At 35.9% G+C, this 21,832-nt stretch overlaps 1 protein-coding gene across 1 annotated transcript; it reads right to left on the bottom strand.

Moving 5' to 3' along the window:
- Positions 1–47: 47 nt before the first annotated feature.
- On the bottom strand, positions 48–21,176 carry LOC5568998 (26S proteasome regulatory subunit 6B). The gene is made up of 5 exons (XM_021853880.1): positions 21,044–21,176; positions 20,902–20,979; positions 6,649–7,199; positions 260–745; positions 48–195 (listed from the first exon to the last, which is right to left on the bottom strand). Exons 1-5 carry the CDS (start codon positions 21,074–21,076, stop codon positions 111–113), a joined length of 1,233 nt encoding a protein of 410 aa, XP_021709572.1. The 5' UTR covers positions 21,077–21,176; the 3' UTR covers positions 48–110.
- Between the last annotated feature and the right edge of the window lie 656 nt (positions 21,177–21,832).

The raw sequence follows: 21,832 nt of genomic DNA, 5'->3' as shown, positions 1-21,832 counted from the left end.
CTAGTTACATCGGAATTCTAGACATGGTAGAAGAAAACACTTAAATATACATATTATATAGAAATTTATATGTTGTATTTATTCAGTTACTTCAGAACACTTCAAACTGTCTATTTGTAGAACTCGTGTTCGGTTTCATCTTTCTTGATGTTGTTCTTATAACCCTTCTCGAAATCTTTAGCCAAGACAATGTACCTGTAAAATGCATAAAATTAGTTGTGTATAACGTTTATCCTCTATGTTATTTTGCAAGTTTTACCTATTTTCGCGCACAGCGTGCATGCCAGCTTCCTGACAAATTGCATTGATGTCCGCGCCAGATATTTTGTCCGGCCGAGCAACGTAGTCTTCCAGATCAACGTCTTCGGATAGATTCATCTTTGCAGTGATGGTCGAAAAAATTAATCGTTTTTGACGACGATCGGGCAAAGGAAATTCGATTTTCCTATCCAAACGTCCTGGACGCAGCAGTGCGGGATCTAGTGTATCAGCACGATTGGTAGCCATGATAACTTTAACGTTGGTCGTTTGATCAAATCCGTCCATTTGATTCAATAATTCCAGTAGGATACGTTGCACTTCCCTGTCAGCGCCAGTTTGAGCATCGAAACGCTTAGTGGCAATTGCGTCGATTTCATCAATGAAAATTATAGCTGGGGAATTTTCTTTTGCCAAACGGAATACATCACGCACCATACGAGGACCTTCGCCCAGATATTTCTGGACAAACTCGGAGCCAACAACTCTGGAAATCGGAGAAATTTTAGAGTGATAATCGTGATCAATTAAATCAATAGCTTTAGGACAGTCGGTTGAGGAGACATTTGGTCGAAAATCTTAAGGTCATTTCCTCTAATAAGTTCGATCGGGCAAAAATTTGGTCGAAAGCTTATTATGAAATGATTTATTAAAAGATCATTTGGCAAAATAGCAGAGGCGTCCCGTGAGGAATTTGGTTACCTGTGCACTGACTCGCACAAACCGTTTATTTTGAATTATGAATACAATTTTTCAATTGATTTTTTAAAATGTCTTTCAGCTTAAAATGTAATTTCTTATTATTAACATCTTAAAATGTAATTTCCAATACTGTATGCAATCTTGAAGTGTCTGGAAACTATCATATTTGTTGCTCATTGGACGTATTTTTTGTTTGTTTTCTTCGTTTCAATCACTAATAGTAAGTCTTAAGAATTTTGGATGATTCCAATATACAATGTTTAGGGACAAGAAAAATTCTCAAAATTTCGCTGATATCAAGGCGATGAAAAAAAAATTTTGCGTATTAATCGCGGCCCCATAGTTTGATAATATTTGACATAAAAATGTATATTTACAGTAAAAATGACCTTTATATGCGTAAATTTCAAGCATGTTTCGTATTTTGCGAACTGAGATAATAAGTTTAATATCATATTATCAATACAAAATTTAAAGCAAGAAAAAAGACGTTTTACTTGAAACTAAACGATTAGCACATTTTTTATATGAAACAACAAATAAATAAACCATTCTTATGAACAAAATTCTGAACTTTTCTGAGATTATCATATAAACTATCAGAATTCAACTATTTACGCGTTATTTTCCAAGTTTCGCGATGAAGGATAAATTCCGTGGATTTCGTGGCTTTGGCGAAATTGCGAATCTCCATTATTCCTAACGTTGTTATTCTATATAATAATTCTTATTATTTACAGCTTGTCAATTATATCACGATATCTTAGCTTTTCGACGATGTCCAGCGCTGGTGCATCTCTTTGTATACTTTTGTTGATACATCAAAGCTTTTAAGTGAAATGATGACTGACTGTTGAACGCTGAAACCCACTTTACGTCCACCGCAATTTATCAGTTGTCGGTCTATTGAGCAAGAAAAACTATATTCACACATAGTTTATAAATCAATTCAAAGCCACATAAATTTTGTGTATTTAATAAGATAAAACATAATCAATTTGGCCAATATGTTTAAACCATCTAGTTTTGGTTCCAATTGTTACCTATGTGATAGGTCACAATCCAGATTTACTTTTTTTTTTGTATTTTTTCTTTTTGTTTTTTATATAATTTCTTTTTTTTTTGTAAATATTCATACAGTGACCCCACGCAGTTGAATCACCCACAATTTATGAATCAGCTGATTTCAAAAGACAAAATTATTATCAAACTTGTCACAAAACATCACAGAATTATTTTAACACATAGTTTCTTATCAGTAAAAATAATTCTGTGATGTTTTGTGACAAGTTTGATAATAATTTTGTCTTTTGAAGTCAGCTGATTCATAAATTGTGGGTGATTAAACTGCGTGGGGTGACTGTATTTTGTTTATATTTTCATAATGTTGTAAATACTCATAAATTTGTAAATAATTATGCTTTAACCCTAGTTTAAATGTAAATATCTCAATATGTAAATACAATCCCTTTCCCCCTATCCTTCGATACCACTTACCCTTAATACAACAAATGAATTAAATAAAAAAAAAATGAATTTGTATCGCCATTCCCTTTATGCACAAAAAAACATGGCGCGAGATACCAACCATACGGAAGCAAAACTCTCCCGGGAAATGTTCCGTATACTATGCTTCGTCATGATTTCGAAAAGTGAATTTTGCATATAAGGCGATGCAAGAGGAGCCAAAGGATCTTTCCGGTAACTAAATTCCAATAGTTCGGTCCGTTTATGACCTAAAACCAGGGTTGCGATGGATCTTCTTCGTGAACAATGATCGACGCATCTTCGCGATCCAACATTCGCCAAAATTCATTTTTCATTTTTGCGTCACGAAGAGCATCGCAAAAAGCGAACGGATGCAACGTCGAAGAAGCAAAATGAACACACCGATAAGTGGTTCGCGAAGCCTCTCCCCTCGTAGGATTCATTTATCCACGTGCTGTTCATTCTCGTGATTCATTGCAAGGTTGCTTCTTCTCGTAAAGTCAAGCAAACACTCCACGCTAAGCCAGCTCCACGCAGCGCATGTGTTAAAACTACACAGAATGAGGCAACCAATGCAGAACTGGCTGACTGAGTGAAAATTCTGAGTAGGTCGCACTAATTCTGTGAGTTGCCGACGTTTTCGCCTTCGGCTGTCCGAGATCGATGGAAAGGGAACTGTCAATGATATCCCGCGTGGCAGCAAACAGTTGGCCGTTGGTAAGATGGGGAGTTTTCTGAGATGTTTTCAAGCGAAAAGCCGGAAGGTGGTCGCAAATGCGAAAGTTTTTTCCCCATTTGCTTCCGCTTCGGCTATTGAAAATGAAAAAATCTCTGAAAATCTTTAAAATTGGAATGTTTTTTTTTTTATGTTTTCAGAAGCAAAACAAAAATGGAAACGAATTCCGCATTCCAAGCGTTCCTCCTCTGTGCGCAATTCACTCATTCAGTTTTGTTCACCACCGTTTGCACAAAACTGTGTACAGCCCCTTTGCACAGAATCTGTGCTGCACGAAAAGAGGCCAATTTTGTGCGCTCGGCACTCATTTTTGAGCGGAGCAAGTTTAGCGTGATTGTTACAAGCCCACATGAAGATGATCGAAATGAATATTTTTCTGTTCTTCGCGAAGAGCAGGCGGCGTGGATCGTACCGTTCACATTACCAACCGATGGAAAATCACCCGATGATAGCGTCGGGAGAAACAGCGATCCGAAAATGAAACACGAACGAATGAAGCGCCCGAACGGTTGTTTGTGTTTATTCGCAGATTCTGTTTTGATGCCTACGAAAATTCATCGTGCCTCGCGTTTCCGATCGTTGTTCAGCAACATTGCCTAAAACCTTAATTTAATCCAATTGGGAACTACATTTCCAACTCGAGTCGTGAGTGCAACCTAGTGCCATAATAGTGCCCTTAACATAGGCTGTGAATATTCGTTCGATTGGAGCCAACACCCAAGTGAAGAGGAGAGCGGAGCTAAGGCATCCAGATCCGGCATAAGGTGGCTCAGAGTCGACGTTACCGACGCACGGATACGAATCGACAAAGCGGCCAGGTGATGTTAATTGTGCTTCCTCTATTACCAAATGAACTCCCTTCCAATTTGTAAATATTAAATAAATTAATTGATTTAAAGTTTAAATTGAAATTTGTAGTGTTAAAGCCTAATTATTTATTTAAAGTGTAATTCCTTTCCTCCCTGTTTCGTTGTGGATACATTGATTTCGCGAAGCAATTGTGGGTTGTTAGTCCGCCCCTGAACGATAGACCCTGAGCGGGCTAAAGTGTAAATAGTTTGTAAAGATTTGCCAAGTTAATGAACTTTGAATTGAAGTTTTTTGAAGTTTTTTCTTAGTGTTAATTTCTTTAGTTTTCAAGTTTTCTTTTCATCTTTTTCTTATTATTCTTAAAAATTTTTGAAATTACAAAGTGAATTAGTAGAATAAGTAACCAAAAAGTAACACAATCAATATTGCGCCTACTATCGCGCGGCACCTGGAAGCTCCATGCAACATATATACACACAAAGCATGTATGGCGTTGACGCTTTCTCTTCCAACAGCAGACGTCGTGACGCCAGTTGCGCGCGCTTTCTCAATTTTGCAAACCAATGCAAGCGTCATGGGCAATTTATCTCTCGGGTGCACAAATTGGAGTGAACCAGATTTTACCTATACAACGCCACTGTTGCTCTAGAAATGCCAATACAAATGCACATTCCTGCTGTGTCCATACACGCTATTTTCGTGCACAAGAAAGAGTGCACGGCTGAAATGAACATTCTCTGCAATACGATGGAGACGCATGGCAGTTTGTCTTGTTTGCTTAGCTGTTTTCGCTTGCTGGTTGAGCAAGACCATGGGGGGGAGAATCAAACGGTTTGTTCACTGAGGGCGATGCACCAATTGAAGGTGAAGAAATCAAACAACATTTTCAAACAACTACACATTATGAATGTTAGAAGTATTGAGAATTATAATATATATATATATATATATATATATATATATATATATATATATATATATATATATATATATATATATATATATATATATATATATTTAATTTGTTAGTTTGAAATCTTTGACTGTGCAGTGCACCAAGTGCACCTTAGGACGAGACGCCACTGCAAAATAGATATATAGCAGAATTGAAACTTCTACATAATGGAATAGATAGGCTGTCTTGGTAGTGTCATTCTAAAAACACACCAAGCCGTTCCGCAAGGAAGGACGTTTCAAGTAATACTGTTTCATATGGTATGCCCTCTTCAACATCTAAATCCAAGGGGGGGTCTGTAGTCTTGAGGTTACGCTTTCGCTTCATAAGCGGAAGGTCATGGGTTCGATTCCCAGCCCCTCCACAAAAAAAAACCGTCCAGCCACCAGAAGACGCCTCACGGAGGACCGTGCTTTGGGGAGCACATCCATCCTCCGTCAGTATCAGATGGTGACTGAGACAAACTGACCCTCTTCGCAGGCAGCTAGCCTCACTAATAGGAGAGCTCTCTCCTACCTGCTCGGTGTGAGAGTAAAAGAGTAGGAGAGAGTGAAACTAGATGTAAATATAGATAAGTTGAAAATAGATCTGTATCGATAAAGAAGCTACAGATCAAACTGAGTCCGGCACAGTAGTGGCCACAAGCACGGAGCGCCTTAAAAAAAAAAACTTTTAATTCAATTTATTTCGCCGTTCCCTTACGATATCTATTCATCTAGTATTCATTGCTTTCTTCTTCATGCTCCCTCTTACTTCGAGCAAAATAGACCGATATGCCGATAAACAAATTTAGAATATAATTATCACGGTCGATACCTTTGTATGTAAGATATCTCAGAAGCCTATCATTAGTTGAGCCAAAAAATATGATATTTTGCCATGAGGCGGCGCTAGTGAGCATGAAACTTCTGTTTTGCGGATACTTCAGGATCAGTATTTTATACAGATGGCATCTTTGGCAAAGTTGTTCAGAAGCTCAGGGGCTATCATTATTTCATTTATTTCACCCAATCTCGAATTTCAAGGATTAAACAAAGAAAACATTTGAGATACTGAACAACTCTGCCGAAGACGCCATCTTTCTATGTGATCAGGCACCTGATATATTTGCAAGACAATTTATGCTCACTAGTGCCGCCTGGTGGCAAAATTTTAAATCAACTAGCTCGAACAATGATAGTCCTGGAATTACCGAACAACTTTGCCGAAGACGCCATCTTTCTAAGTGGTCAGGATCCTGAGATATGCAAAACAAAAGTTTCATGCTCACTAGCGCCGCCTAGTGGCAAAATCACGAATTTCCTTGGCTAACATATGATATGATGATAGTCCTTAAGCTAATGAACAATTTTGCCAAAGATGCCATTTGTCTAAGTGGTCAGGCTCATGGGATATTCGCAAAACCAAGGTTGTTGTACAAATTACAACGCACGACTACTCCCGTCACAAAAACTCGCGCGGCGACCGAAAGGTAATTATTTAATCACTCTGTGTATAAGCGACATAATGCTACTCACGAAGACATTCGTACTAACTTTGTGTCCACCCTATGTATTTATATTCGACCAAATGTCCTTTCGACGCAACGTCGGTTCAACCAAATATTATATGCTTGTTATTGCAATGAAACGTTTTTCGATCAAATGTCTGTTCGACTAAACGTTTTTCGACCAAACATCATATATGCAATTCAACTTACCTAATAAAGGCTGCTGTTGTATGATGAGCCACAGCCTTGGCCAACATAGTTTTTCCGCAACCAGGTGGTCCGTACATCAGTACACCTCTCGGGGGATCAATACCAATTTGCTTGTACAACTCAAAGTGTGTAAGCGGCAGTTCGACGGCTTCTCGAATTTCTTGTTTCTGCATATCCATACCTCCAATATCCGAATACTGAACTTCCGGTTTCTCATCGGCTTGAAGCATAGAAATCGAGCTATCAGCTTCCGGCGGTAGAACATCCACCAGAGCGTTGCTATGCTTATGCAGTGCCACACTAGCAGAAGGTTTCAACAGTTCTCGATCGATTGTGGACAAAATTCGAACGAAGTAATTCGATCCTGTAGTTGAGCCCACAATACCGTTGTTTTGATCGACCGCTTCCAAAAATTGGCCGATCACCAACGGGACCGATTGGATCCGTTTGACCTCTTCCTGGGCATGGAGATATTCCTTTTTAAGATTACGCTGTTCGTCTTTAATGTACTCCTCTTGAACCTCCAAAAACTCCAGCATTTTTTGTAATTTCTGTAAAGAGAATAGGGAATAAGGTAATAACGTACAAGTAGCCATTTGTATTTGAGTTGCTATAGGGCCAATAGGGGGAGAATGCAGCCCCCGTATGGGGCAATACGATGCACCACACTAATATTGGTTGGAAATAGTGTCTTGGAAGACATAATGCAGAAAAAAACAATATGTATGTGAGAGTTTTGTACAAAAACTGGATGAAAATCTAATTTGAATCATAATATTTCAGTATTGGACAAAACATTTGCAACTTTTTCGATTTTCCATACAAAATGACCAAGCTAGATCTCAGCTTGGATCTCAGTTATTTATGACTTGATTTGAATGAAATTTTTACATTTTTTTTATCTGGGAATCTGGAAGCCCTACACAAAAACTGTGTTAAGCAAACTTGTTTATCTCGTCAAAATCTACAACTTTGCTGGGGATACCTTAAAGCTATTTTTCTATTTGTTTAATTATGTCAATTATAAGAAATCTTAAAAAAATAAGTTATTACAAGTTATTTCCGAAGCACTGTGAAAATTTAATTTAAATCGGTCCAGATCTAACCCACTAAAATTGACCATTTTGTGTGGAAAATCGGAAAATTTGCAAATGTATTGTCCAATACTATATGTTTTGCTAACAGTCCAATAAATTATGATTATCAGAGTTTAATTTTCGATGGGGATGAGAATGGTTCAAAACATCATATGAAATATCTCAGCAAATATTCGAAACATTAATGTGTATTGAGTGAATTCGAGAGGATTCCAGAGCACCTTGCACAGGTTCCGCTGGGCCCCTTTGGGGACATTTCCATAACACGACGTGCACGTGCGACGTCTCCTTCTTCATAAATTTGAATAAACATGTCGATAAACGAAGAATAAACTCGGTACCAACTAAAATGGCCACTCTCTTACTCACGTTCCACGCACGAGTGCATACTTGGATGGAAGCGTTTTCGTTTTATGGCCAAAACATACCATGCGATGTCTTAATAAAAAAGCATGTCAATTGATGATAATAAATCTTCGAGCTGTTTAGTAGAATACCTATAAGTAGATGAAAAAACCGAATTTAGTACTATACCATTTAATTCCACTACAGTTCTAGTGGAATTAAATGGTATAGTACTAAATTCATGTTTTTTTCATTTTTAGATGAAAAAACCGAATTTAGTACTAACCATTTAATTCCACTACAGTTCTAGTGGAATTAAATGGTATAGTACTAAATTCGGTTTTTTCATCTACTTAAGCATGTCAATAATTGAAGACGGTATCAACTGATATTGCCACTCTAGAGCACATAACATAGCTTCCACTAGGAGCTTACTTAAGAGGCATTTTTTTATTACCAAAATAGACCATGTGATGTTGCAAACTTTATGAAATCTAAAGAATATAAAACGAGATTGAATTATAAAGCTAGAGCGCTCTAGAGCACTTGCAAGAGGTCTTACCATATATTTTGGAATATTTTAGTTTTAGAGCGGTTCCACAGAAAATGACGACTTTTTTTCCCAAATTTCATTTTTATATTTTTTGATTTGGATGAAATTTTGCACATGCTTTCTTTATGCCCAAAAATGCCTTTTTGCATCATCGGCTCGCCATTTTGACTCTAGCATTACTTTTAAGAAGGGCCTAAGAAAAAAATCTTTAATAATTTTCAAAAAATTATAACTTAGAAACGGTTTGTCCGATCAGTTTGGAGTCTTCCGCAAAGTTTTGTTGGGACTATCTGGAAAAAAAATATACACTGTAAAAAAAAATGTTGTAATTTTTTATATTTCGAAAATAAAGCTTAAAAATCAATTTTCTCAAAAATCGTATTTTTGATTTTTTTTTTATTTTTTTATATGTTAAAGTAGACAAAAAATGAAGTCTTTTGCACAGTGGGTCAAGATGGAGAAATCATGGACAAAAAAGTTATGATTTTTTGAAAAAAGCTGAATTTTTGAAAATGGTCATAATAAACATTTTAAATATTTTTAAACTCAATTTTATGAAAGTACGCAAAATTTACAACAAAAAAGGTTTACGGAAAAATCAGGCTAACTTTTACCGTTTTAAAGATACAGCGATTTTAATACAAAATTATGATATAATTTTCAATTTTCGGTCATTATAATATAACTTAGTAACGGTTTGTCCGATCAATTTGGAGTCTTCCGCAAAGTTTTAGGTTATTGTTGGGACTATCTGGAAAAAAATACACTGTAAAAAAAATGTTGTAATTTTTTATATTTCGAAAACAAAGCTTAAAAATCAATTTTCTCAAAAATCGTATTTTTTTTTATATATGTTAAAGTAGACAAAAAATGAAGTCTTTTGCACAGTGGGTCAAGATGGAGAAATCATGGACAAAAAAGTTATGATTTTTTAAAAAAAGGTTGATTTTTCAATATGGTCTAAATAAACTTTTTGAATGCTTTTCGACCCGATTTTATGAAAGTACGCAAAATTTTCAACAAAAAAGGTATATGAGAAAATTTTGCTAATTGCTACCGAAACATTTGAAAAGTTTATTACAGGTATGTTCCGTTTTTATCACGTTCCGATTTTGTCACGCTCCGATTTTGTCACGTTCCGATTTCGTCAACAAATTATTCCGTTTTTATCAACACAAAATTTTTTTTTTTTTAATTCTCAAAATGTTTCGAATATAAACTAAATACTTATTTTGAAGCAATTGAAATGCTTTTTAATAGCCACAGAGTTGAATTTTCGTTATTTTGTTAATATTGAGCATCTACGATACATGGTAGATGTCAAGTTATATACGATTAAATAAGGTTTAACTTCTTCTTATGCAATTATTCAATTTGAGTTTTCAAACGTAGCATGTTCTGTTGGATAAGATTGGCCCATCTTTCAACAATCGAGAGTTGCTCTGGCCACGTCCTAGCAACAACGTACTTGAAAGAGTTGAACAGACCTCTCCTTTTTCTTATATAATATGGCTTAAAAGAATTTTCTATGTAAATTTGATAGACATATATACTCCCCCTATGGTATGAATTTTTGTATGAAAATAAAAAATAATTTGTATGGCACTTAAGATACCTCAAATCCCCCGCCTCCCCCTATTACCGCTTACATGATTAATGGACGATCCCATACATGTTCAGCTCTTTTTGATAAGGGATGCACTTGTGAATGAACTCAACGGCAAGAGGTATGATCAAGTTTATTTTATTCTTAATAAGACTGTCGACCTTGTCATAGTTTGGACATTAACTTCTATCTCTCAAACTCGATAGCATTGCACAAATTAAAGCAAACAGCAATTGATTAGAGCCTGTTCCAAGGGGTAGGGGAAGAGGTCCAGCAAAACTAAGCAATTTGTAGAATACTTGTTTTTGATTAATTATGATTCGTGGTTTATGGCTAATGAGCCGTGTGGAAGTTTGACAACTATCGAAAAACTAAACATTACATATGCTTTGCATTTGTCCATTTAATCCAATTGCAACGTATATGAAATGTTTAGTTTTTCAGTAGTTGTCAATCTGTAGAAGATTTTGTTGCCAGAACGGACTGATAGACTTACATGATTATTTCACTCTTGCATTGGTCAAATGTTCTGACGTGTTTGAGTGAAGGAAACGATTTGGAAAATTATCTGTAATAACTGTGTTGGTTTTCCAGTGACAGTTGGTGACAGGTTCCCTTAACTTTTGTGAGCTTGCGATCTTAGCCAGCTGTCTCATCTCTGTCAGTTATTTAATATTATTTGTACTCAACAAAAAACTACAACTTAAGTTAGTTTATTGCCAGTCTATTTGTGATCTTACGTACAGTTCTAAACGCAATGATAGCGGAACGGCAACGGAAAGCGGAACCGGTTCACCACCATGAATCACACCATCTCAACTGAGCTGTCAACAAACGAAAGTGAACCAAGTCTGGGTCGACAAGCATGCTACAGTTCATGCTGGCGAACTGGTTCCGCTTTCCGTTGCCGTTCCGCTATCATTGCGTTTGGGTCTTAAAGCTAGAAGGCGATGGTGGTGCTGTTCTAGATTGGCGATTAGTGCATCCTTCTCGAAGTTGGTAGTAATAACTTTAAAAGAAAGATCACCACAATCATTTTAATGTTAAATTTGGCAATTCAAAGCTCAGGAAACCGTACAAAGAAAGAAAAATCCATGTAAATTTCAGCGTAAAATAATGCATATAAAGGGAATGCCAGATTTGTCGCAAATTTACATGACACATCGTGTAAAATTACACCAACATCATATAAATGTATGCCAATTGTCACGAAATCGGTTAGAGTCCATACTAGATTACACGATATCTAGCGGAAACTTACATGATGTTATTGTAATTTTACACGATGTGACGTGTAAATTTGTGACATTTCTGGAATTCCCTTCATGTGCATGATTTTACGCTGAAATTTACATGGATTTTTCTTTCTGTGTAAGTATTTATTTCAATTGCAAAACTTTCGCAACATAACTCCACATTTAATCATCAATCGGTTGTGATCAAAAATGCAAAAAAATGTACCGTAAAATCGGGTGAAGTTGATCACTTTTGAGAGATTCTGTTCTATAATTCCAAGTAGGATGCATGTACAGGTCGGACTCGATTATCCGGAGACTCGATTATCCGGGGACTCGATTATCCGGGATTCGATTATCCGGAATTTTAGACTCGATTATCCGGAATTTGTTTTTTGATGTTCTTGTTTTTCAATTTTTATGCATAAATCTGAGATAATTTGGTATTGCAATATACAATTTGCAGTTTAGAACGTATTTAAGAAAAGGGGGGTTTGAAAAAATGGATTTCTGTGTATGCAGGTCAAATTTTGTTTTTTTCTCGTAATGACCCATACAGTTCCTAAAAAAAAATTCCGGCTACGACACCGCATCATATAAATAAAATAACGAAAAAAGATAATATTTAAGTTCGTTTGTCAAAGATATAAATTTTTTTCTTAGTGATTCGATTATCCGGAGGATTCGATTATCCGGAGTGAAAAAAAAATCGATACTCCGGATAATCGAGTCCGACCTGTATTATCATCCAAATATTTTTTAAATCTGTACTGAATGGATGTGTATCGAATTATACAAACGGAATTTTGACAAAATCTTATCGTAATAACAGAAACATTTTTCAGAATTGGAGTTCTTGATTCCGGGGTGATGTTGATCAGTTACTGCGATAGGTTTCATAAATTAAAGAGATATGTTATTCACTAAATTTGAGTTCACAAAATCCGAATCAAAACTCGAAAAATCAAATTTTTTTGATAAATCGGTCAAATATAGAATTAAATGTTGTTAATTGCAGAATACATCACATTAAACGCCTAAAGATATGCAATTTTCTTCGAAATTAGTAACTTGCTCACTAAAAGAACATGGTTTTTCTCTGAAAATTGATTTTAATCCTCAATGCTAATTAAAAACTGGATTTACTGAACATATCTGGAATGTATGAAACAGTTTATTTAAATGGTGGGTTTATACAGTTCATAAAACATTTCCTAAAAATTCTGTTTTCCATGGTATAATTATCTTGAATGTCAAACCGAATTTAGGAATATCAAGCGCAGCTATCAGGTAGAGCGACATCACATAAATTGTGATATTTGAAATCGGATCACAGCTCTCTTGACAGTTTATACATGAGGGTACGGGAATGATCAACTTCTCCCCACTGATCAACTACACCCCGAATTACGGTACCTTGGCAAAAAAGCGGCAGTGTATATAAGAACACTAAGATGAGAAGAAGGCTCTTTCACAGTTGGGATGTAATGCCATAAAGAAGAAGAAGAAGAAGAAGGATGAGGATGAACAGTAGAAAAAGAAGTTGTTTCTTGTTTGATCTTTCTTTAAAAAAATGATCAGCTTGCCTCACTTCTTTGTAGTTATTTTTACAAATATGGTGTACCTTGTGATGCATAGGACATTTATGTGATTATCGTTTCAATATTCTATATTACTTTTATTGAAATTCTAACTAAAAAAACTGATACTATTAATGATTTATATCAAATATGCAATCAACTTTCATTACGAGCCTATAATAATAAACAATCTAAATGGTCGTCACAGCTCTTAAACGTCAATACTGTGCATTAATATGATGAAAATGTGTATTATCCTGACAAAACTGCAATTCTCATTTCAAATTTGTAAAATATTTTGTCTAAGAAAATTATTCCGTTTTTGTCACGGTTCCGTTTTTGTCAACTGAAAATCGCCGATCGTGTTGATAAAAACGGAACATACCTGTATAACCATTTTCAACAAATTCACCTTTTTTTTAAAAAATCATAACTTTTTTGTCCATGACTTCTCCATCTTGACCCATTGTGCAAAAGACTTCATTTTTTGTCTACTTCAACATATAAAAAAATAAAAAAATCAAAAATACGATTTTTGAGAAAATTGATTTTTAAGCTTTATTTTCGATACATAAAAAATTACAACATTTTTTTTACAGTGTATTTTTTTTTTTCTAGATAGTCCCAACAATAACCTAAAATTTTGCGGAAGACACCAAACTGATCGGACAAACCGTTTCTAAGTTATATTATAATGACCAACAATTGAAAATTATATCATAATTTTGTATTAAAATCGCTGTATCTTTAAAACGGTAAAAGTTAGCCTGATTTTTCCGTAAACCTTTTTTGTTGTAAATTTTGCGTACTTTCATAAAATCGAGTTGAAAAATATTTAAAAAGTGATGACCATTTTCAAAAATTCAGCTTTTTTCAAAAAATCTTAACTTTTTTGTCCATGATTTCTCCATCTTGACCCACTGTGCAAAAGACTCCATTTTTCGTCTACTTTAAAATATAAAAAAATAAAAAAAAAATCAAGAAAACGATTTTTGTGAAATGGATTTTTAAGCTTTATTTTCGAAATAAAAAAAAATTACAACATTTTTTTTACTGTGTATATTTTTTTCCAGATAGTTCCAACAATAACCTAAAACTTTGCGGAAGACACCAAACCGATCAGACAAATAGTTTCTGAGTTTTAATTTTTTGAAAATTGTTAAGGCTTTTTTTCTTAGGCCCTTCTCAAAAGTAACGCTAGGGTAAAAATGGCAAACCGATGATGCAAATAGGCATTTTTGGGTATAAAGAAAGCATATGCCAAATTTCAGCCAAATCAAAAAATACAAAATTAAACAGTTAGTTGACTTTTGGATTAATCTACTGCATGGAGCAAGACACTTAATCTAGGATCAAAATACACAGACAAACAAACGTCACACTCTCATCGATGTTCATCGACTATATTCTTAACGGTCGATCCAAATATATGGTAGGTGATCAATCCACCACTCGCAGCGCTCGCATCGTTTTTGTTCGTGTTTGACGTTTACACACTACCACCACCTGTCGGCCCATCGGCCAAACACGGTAATTTTGGCATTGGACGTACATGTTCCCACGACTATGATTTTGATCGCGATTTGTTCTAAGTGTTAGGGGGAAGTTTTCTATGGCCGGACAGCTTCTATGCCCGGATAGTATGAATTTTCCAAAAACGAATAATGATATTAAGATTTTAGTATTCCAGGATTATACCAAAACACATTTTTGCAGTGTATACAAACTATGACGTTTTCATGCCCAAACGTAAACCAACAGTAGCTGTTAAAAGTTTCACTCTGATACAATCTACCAAAAAAATGTGGAACGATAAAATTTCATAGTGTAGCCAGTGTAGCCACAAATGTTTCTTATAATTTAAGCTGAATTGTCTCCGTACGTGGACTTCAGTAAGTTTTGCATCAATCACAATGCAAAATTTATTAGAAAATGTAGAATTTTAAAGAAAAGCAACCTTTTCTGTAAACCATTGCAAGTCCTCTATGGCCGGACACCTCTTGTCCTCTATGACCGGACAGTAAAAATGTTAACCTAATAACTGGGATCTAATTTATAATTCGCTTTTTCATAAATGTAGGGGCACCCCCTAAATATGAGTCTTAGGGTAAGAAAAAGGCTCTCTCAAAATTTCAACTCTATTGGTTGCTCCACCAGCTGGCGCATTCAATTTGAAGTTTGTATGGGATATCCGTTTCAATTATATTGAAAATTGACCCTATGTCACTGTTTCGTTCCGTATACTAGTTAATAGCGTTCAATTGAACCCAGAATGACAAATTCACTAGTTGATACCCTAATGAAAAAAGTTGCAGAAGGTCGTATCTGGATTTAAGCTCATTTTCATTAAACTTTCAGCTGTTGAAAGATAGGCTTAAATCAGCACTCCCGTACAGTCACATGTATGCATGCGAATTATGCAGCAGCTCGCCCAGCGTCATAGGTGGCTATGATGCGCTTAGTGGCTACCACCAAGCTATGTTGCAGAAATACTAAGCATTATTGCAAATCTACTTCAGATAGTTAAAACACCAACTTTATGAATTTTAATCATGATACAACCTTCTACAATATTATTCGCTATACTATCAAGTAGCGTTTTGACATTCTGGGTTCAATTGAACGCGATCAACAATTTTCCTGAAGCAAACAGTAGATGATGTGCTGTTTCCCATATGTTTGAGCAGAAAATCCCATATTAACTTCAACTCAAATGCGCCAGCTCATGGAACGACCAAATGAGCTGAATTTTTCAGGAAGTCTTCCTTTTACCCTAAAAAATAATCCTGCCCCGTGGAATTATATAATTTTATTTTTATCCCATACTGAGCTGGGCCAGTCTAATGTATAGTCATCTCTCCATAATTCGATAACGAAGGGACCATCGAATTAGGGAGATATAACAGTGATAAATATGCGATTCAAGGGACCATCGAGGTAGCCATGAAAACCAAATTTTACTATGGTTCTCTAACTAGATATTGAGGTCGAGTAAGGGGGAGTTGACTGTACCTAAGAGCACACTTCAACCTTCGAGCTGACAAAGAAATTATGAAGAACTTTAAACGCGTTGAATTCACGAAGACATTTTCATCTGAATACGAGCAACCGCTAATACAACATAGACGGCGACATATGGCGCTGATCAAGAAGGAGTTTATGGAGCTGACCTATGATCTCGCTAATATGCTTCATACGCTGTACATCATGCAAAGATTGAACCCACAAGGCATGTGCTGACATACGAAGCACCCCTTGGCCTTTCTGTGGGTGTAAACTTTGATGGTGAAAATCATAGTGTCCGGTCATAGAGGACACATTTCAGTGCACACCATTTTTGGTACATAATGTAATCCATCATAAAAATGAATTGTAAAGGTTTATTTTTGTTCTCATGTGAGTTTTTACTTAAAATAATATTTTTTTTTATACTGTACAAAAAATAGATTTTGAAATATTATCAAAGAACAAAAAGTGTCCGGGCATAGAGGACTTCCCCCTACGTCTGTTTATGATTAAAATATATTAATGATATTAACACTGGTATTAAGAATATTATCAAGTGTGCATGGAGTTTTGCTGTTGCTGGGGTTGTTAACACAAATTTATAATTTAAATGAAATAACAATTGTTTTTTAACAGTTTAACCCCGGGAGATAGTGCTCTGCTCCAGGAGAGGACTGGTTATAGCCAAATAAAATTTAAATAAATAAGTGTTTTATTTTGTCAATTTCATGCACTTGATTTTAGTGATATAGTTTGTTCGGAGAAGTTTCTTGGTATATTAAAGCGCATCTTTTGATGCAAAAAGTTTTGTAATCAATCCACCTAGCAGTGAGATAGAAAATATATTTTTAACATTTAGAGAGACATATGGTAGGACGGGGTTGTTGGTCTAATGGCTACCGCTTCTGCTTCATAAGCAGAAGGTCATGGATTCAATCCCATTCCCGTCCCTTTCCTCGTACTTTGTAGTTGTAGCTTTTACTTGCTTCTATCTATCACTCTTAATATATCAAAATTGATGTTATCTATCACAGTTCATAGCATTTGCTAGAACCCGAAACGGACAGAAATAAACCGTTTCCCTACGCTTCCATTCGTTCATCATTATAGCATGCCTTCCTTTAAGCCTGATACATAGACAGTCTGCTAACCAAACCAGCAAGCCTTCTTCTTTCTGACGTAACGTCCCAACTGGGATAAAGCCTGCTTCTCAGTTAAGTGTTCTTATGAGCACTTCCACAGTTATCAACTGAGAGCTTTCTTTGCCAATTGACCATTTTTGCATTTGTATATCGTGTGGCAGGTACGATGATACTCTATGCCCTGGGAGTCGAGAAAATTTCCAACCCGAAAAGATCCTCGACCGGTGGGATTCGAACCCACGACCCTCAGCTTGGTCTTGCTGAATAGCTGCGCGTTTACCGCTACGGCTATCTGGGCCCCTGAACCAACCAGCAAGCCTCTCTGCCATAAAAAATACCCCACCCTATCACCCTTCACGCATAAACTGGCGTTGACGCAGTGGTACATACGGTCGACCGTGGGAGCCAGTTGAATGCATCATCAATTCCTTCCCCTACCCCTCATTGGTCTGCATTCTGACGTGGCAGGCACCATTATTGCCTAAAAATATAAGATCACCAGCACTTATACACTGAGTGTGCCTGTTAATCTCAAGCAGTCATCTGGATGGTTTCTTGTGTAAGTGCAGCTGATCTGGCGATACTGGAGTAGCAACCACGGGCGGCCAATCAAGCACAGCACAGCAAGCACAAGCACAAGCAACATTTAGAGAGACATATGGTGTCTTTGAAACAACTTTGTCGAAGACACGATTTTTTCTTCTATACTTTTTGAGATATATGCCGCTGTATGTGAGTATGAAAATGATATTTTTTATCATAACTTTTTTCCAAGATTTTTAATAGTTTTCTACAAAGTTGTTTGTCATGAAAAAAAGTTGAGTGTTCCGACCGTCACGATCAATAATCACATTGAAGCGCCCCTCGAAGCCCATTTCATTCATGATCATTTGTATTTGAGCAACAATTAAGAACAGAAATAAATTTGTTAAATGTCGGTTTTCGTGTTTGATTTAAGGCTCTACCATCAAGTGTCCAGTCTAGGTCCCGGAGAAACCCAGCGATTACACTGTGGACTCGACAAGTTCATTTAAGCCAGCTTTGATACAGGAGAAATCCAGCGATTTCGTCCCTAGTCTTAGCCCTCCAAGTTCCATATAAGTTCCCCAGCCGGAACAATGAGGGCCCTACCCCATGATTTGATGAGTATATAATCATATTCTAGTAGACAGCTGTCTTGGTAGTATAATTTTAAAAACACACCAAGCCGTTTCCATAGGGGACGTTAGCCACAAGGAAGGACGTTTCAAGTAATACTGTTACAGCAATATATATTCTTTGGCAAAAATGTTTGATTTAATAAGAGAAACAAGTATGTAAAACAAAATGTTTCTGTAAAATTCATATTTCAAAACCAAAATTTTGACATTTCTTTCAGTATTATGGGACATTTGCGATAACTTAAAAGTGTGTGATCAAAATGGTGAATATTTTATTGCACAAATTTCAAGTTATTTTCTAGTGGCGGTAGAAGTTTCAGATCAATCGGAGCTCTAGGAGTCAAGATCTACACTCCCGTGCAAAAGTTTGGGTTCACCCCCTAAAAAACATACAAAAGTGTTCTGTCCATATATCTGTGATTACACGTCCAATTGAAACTCTTTAAGCCGCATTCGAAAGGCAAAGAGTTATTCTTACTTCGTATGTATTTTTCCAAAACCATTTTTTGAATTTTGTATACTAAATTTTCACTTAAAGTTGTAACATTTTTCAAAAAACACACTGAAAAATCATATCTAATTTCCTCAGCATTGGATCGACCAAAATTTTAAATCAAAGTGTCATTAGAATCGTAATCTTATATTCTTTGAAGAGACCCTACGAAATTTTGGCGGAAAAATCTGGAAAGTATTCAAAATCAATGAAACAGTCAGTCAAGTCATCGTGCAAAAGTTTGGGTTCACCCCTCAGTATGATGCAAATCGTGCAAAAGTTTGGGTTCACCTGAGCCGCAGGCACATCATTTTTGTCAATATCTCTGCCATTTTTCACCCGATTTAAATAGTTTAAAGCTTTTTTGAGTGCAAATAATGGAGCGTACATGATTGGTTTGAGATTTCACAGATTTAAGCAAGTTCAGGTGTATCCAAACTTTTGCACGATACACCATACTTAGGGGTGAACCCAAACTTTTGCACGATGACTTGACTGACTGTTTCATTGATTTTGAATACTTTCCAGATTTTTCCGCCAAAATTTCGTGGGGTCTCTTCAAAGAATATAAGATTACGATTCTAATGACACCTTGATTTAAAATTTTGGTCGATCCAATGCTGAGGAAATTAGATACGATTTTTCAGTGTGTTTTTTGAAAAATGTCACAACTTTAAGTAAAAATTTAGTATACAAAGTTCAAAGTATATTTTTGGAAAAATACATACGAAGTAAAAATAACTTATTGCCTTTCGAATGCGGCTTAGAGAGTTTCAATTGGTCTTGTTATCACAGAGATATGGACTGAACACTTTTGCATGTTTTTAAGGGGGTGAACCCAAACTTATGCACGGGAGTGTATGTTCCCAAACTTGGCCATTTTGTATGAAGAACGGAAAAATCTCGATTACTTTTTCAAATCGACGTAAGTAACTTTCATACTGTTTTGAGAAAATTAATTTAGAAGAATTACAACCTGTCTTCTAAGACTGCTTTAAAATGAATCCTCGTTTTAACATTTTTTTGCCGTGTACATCGCTTAAATTTTGCATGCAATCAGCTCGCGTTACTAGGTACAGTTAACTCTCCTTTACTCGATATCGAGTTGGAGAACCATAGTAAAAGTTGGTTTTCATGGCTAACTCGATGGTCCCTTGGATCGCAGTTGCATTGGTTTTGTGTTCTGTAACTCGATACCTCCCTAACTCGATGGTCCCTTCAATATCGAGTAAGGGAGAGTTGACTGTAGTTTCTATTGTTTCCCACAAAAATTGTATGACAAAATGATAAGCCGTTTTTTTTAGTCACTTACGACGTTTTGTATCAGTATAAAATCGACTCAAGTAGTGTTAAGTCACATTGTCTCTTCATACAACGCCGTTCAATAAATCGTAAAACGTTCTATAACTGATAAATCGAGTTGGTTTAGAGCGGAACGTGTAGAATTCCGTCTGCGAGACACGTAGGATTGATAAAGTTTTCGAAAAATGATCTTTTTTTTTCGCCGGTCACTGTACGATATCACCTGATTTTTTAGGTTTCTTGTTAATCCCATTTATTCCTTTTTAATCTCCATTTTCCAGGTATCTGACTTGAACAAACGTTTGTGTAAACAGCAAGTTATCGTACACAATAGCTAACAATAAATACAAATACAAATACAAAAATAAAGTAAGTTTGTATACTTTTCTAACTTGAATCTATTTGAATAAGTTTTCGAAAAATGATCTTTTTTTTTCGTCGGTCACTGTACGATATCACCTGATTTTTTAGGTTTCTTGTTGTTTTATTTTAATAATCCCATTTATTACTTTTTAATCTCCATTTTCCAGGTATCTAAATTTCATATTTTCAGGAGTCGCTAAGTCGCTACTTAGGGAATCGAAAAATCAAGAGTAGGGAGCCGGTTTCGGTTCACTTCGACAGAGAAATTTTCAAAAGCTGCGAAGTTTCAGACAGTTCGGCCTACAAAAACTCTCAGTGACAAAGCGAATCTTGGAAGTGCCCAAGTAGCTCTTTACCCTATGGGTACTAACCTTATATTTTGTATACAAGTCCTCCATATCCAATTCATCCAACGTCGTGTCTTTCATTGGCCGGACGTCAGTCTCGTCCTGAAAACAAGCATGGTTCAATTTGTTTGATGTTTGTTCATAGTTTTAAAAGTTTTAGTTTTACCTTTTCCGCAACGAATAATTCTACTTCAGCCATTATTTTCGCGAACTTTTCAACTGGAACAACTATGATGACTTGCAGCAGCAGGAGTTCACACAACAATAAATGTGTTTGACAGTTCGGCCACAAAGCTTGCAGGTCTGTGCCAAAATAGAATTTATACTACTTTTAATTTATTCTAGCGACATCTGTTGAGCATTTTGTAAATATCTGATCACACACACAAGCGTGCATGCTCAGAACTTTTCCATAATAATTATTCATGTTATTCTATAGAATAGGAGCTAGGGGAAGTGACTCACATCGAATGAACATTGAGAAAAAGTAGGTTTTGTATGAACATTGCATATGCATATTTCCTTGCTTTGCAGTCAATCTTATGTATATATTTTTTGAATTATGCAGCCTTGGATTTCCAAGCTTCTTTTCAATTCTTATTTGCAGATTAAAAAAAAATGATTGATTTGCGCACATGATGAGGGATGAGGGGTCATACAGACGCTCCATGGAGAGGGAAGATCAAACCAAGTGTGTCAAACATTACAAAAGTTTCGTAAGATTCATACAAAAACCGTAACAAAGGGAAGATGGGGACCCCCTCGTGACGCTTTTTGTATTGATACTCTACAATTTTTGTATGAGCCGTAACAACCCTACCACCCGCCAGCCCCCTAAAGCGTTATGAAATTTGTGAATTTGCCCAAAATATCTATTTTATTTCTTTTTCTCATAACCCATTGCCAACACCAATTTTCCAATTTTATCCCACTAATTGTACATGAGCACTGACCG

Source organism: Aedes aegypti, chromosome 3 (assembly GCF_002204515.2).
Source record: "Aedes aegypti strain LVP_AGWG chromosome 3, AaegL5.0 Primary Assembly, whole genome shotgun sequence".
In the NCBI taxonomy this organism is placed as follows: domain Eukaryota; kingdom Metazoa; phylum Arthropoda; class Insecta; order Diptera; family Culicidae; genus Aedes; species Aedes aegypti.
This window is presented reverse-complemented; position numbering and strand designations above follow the sequence as displayed.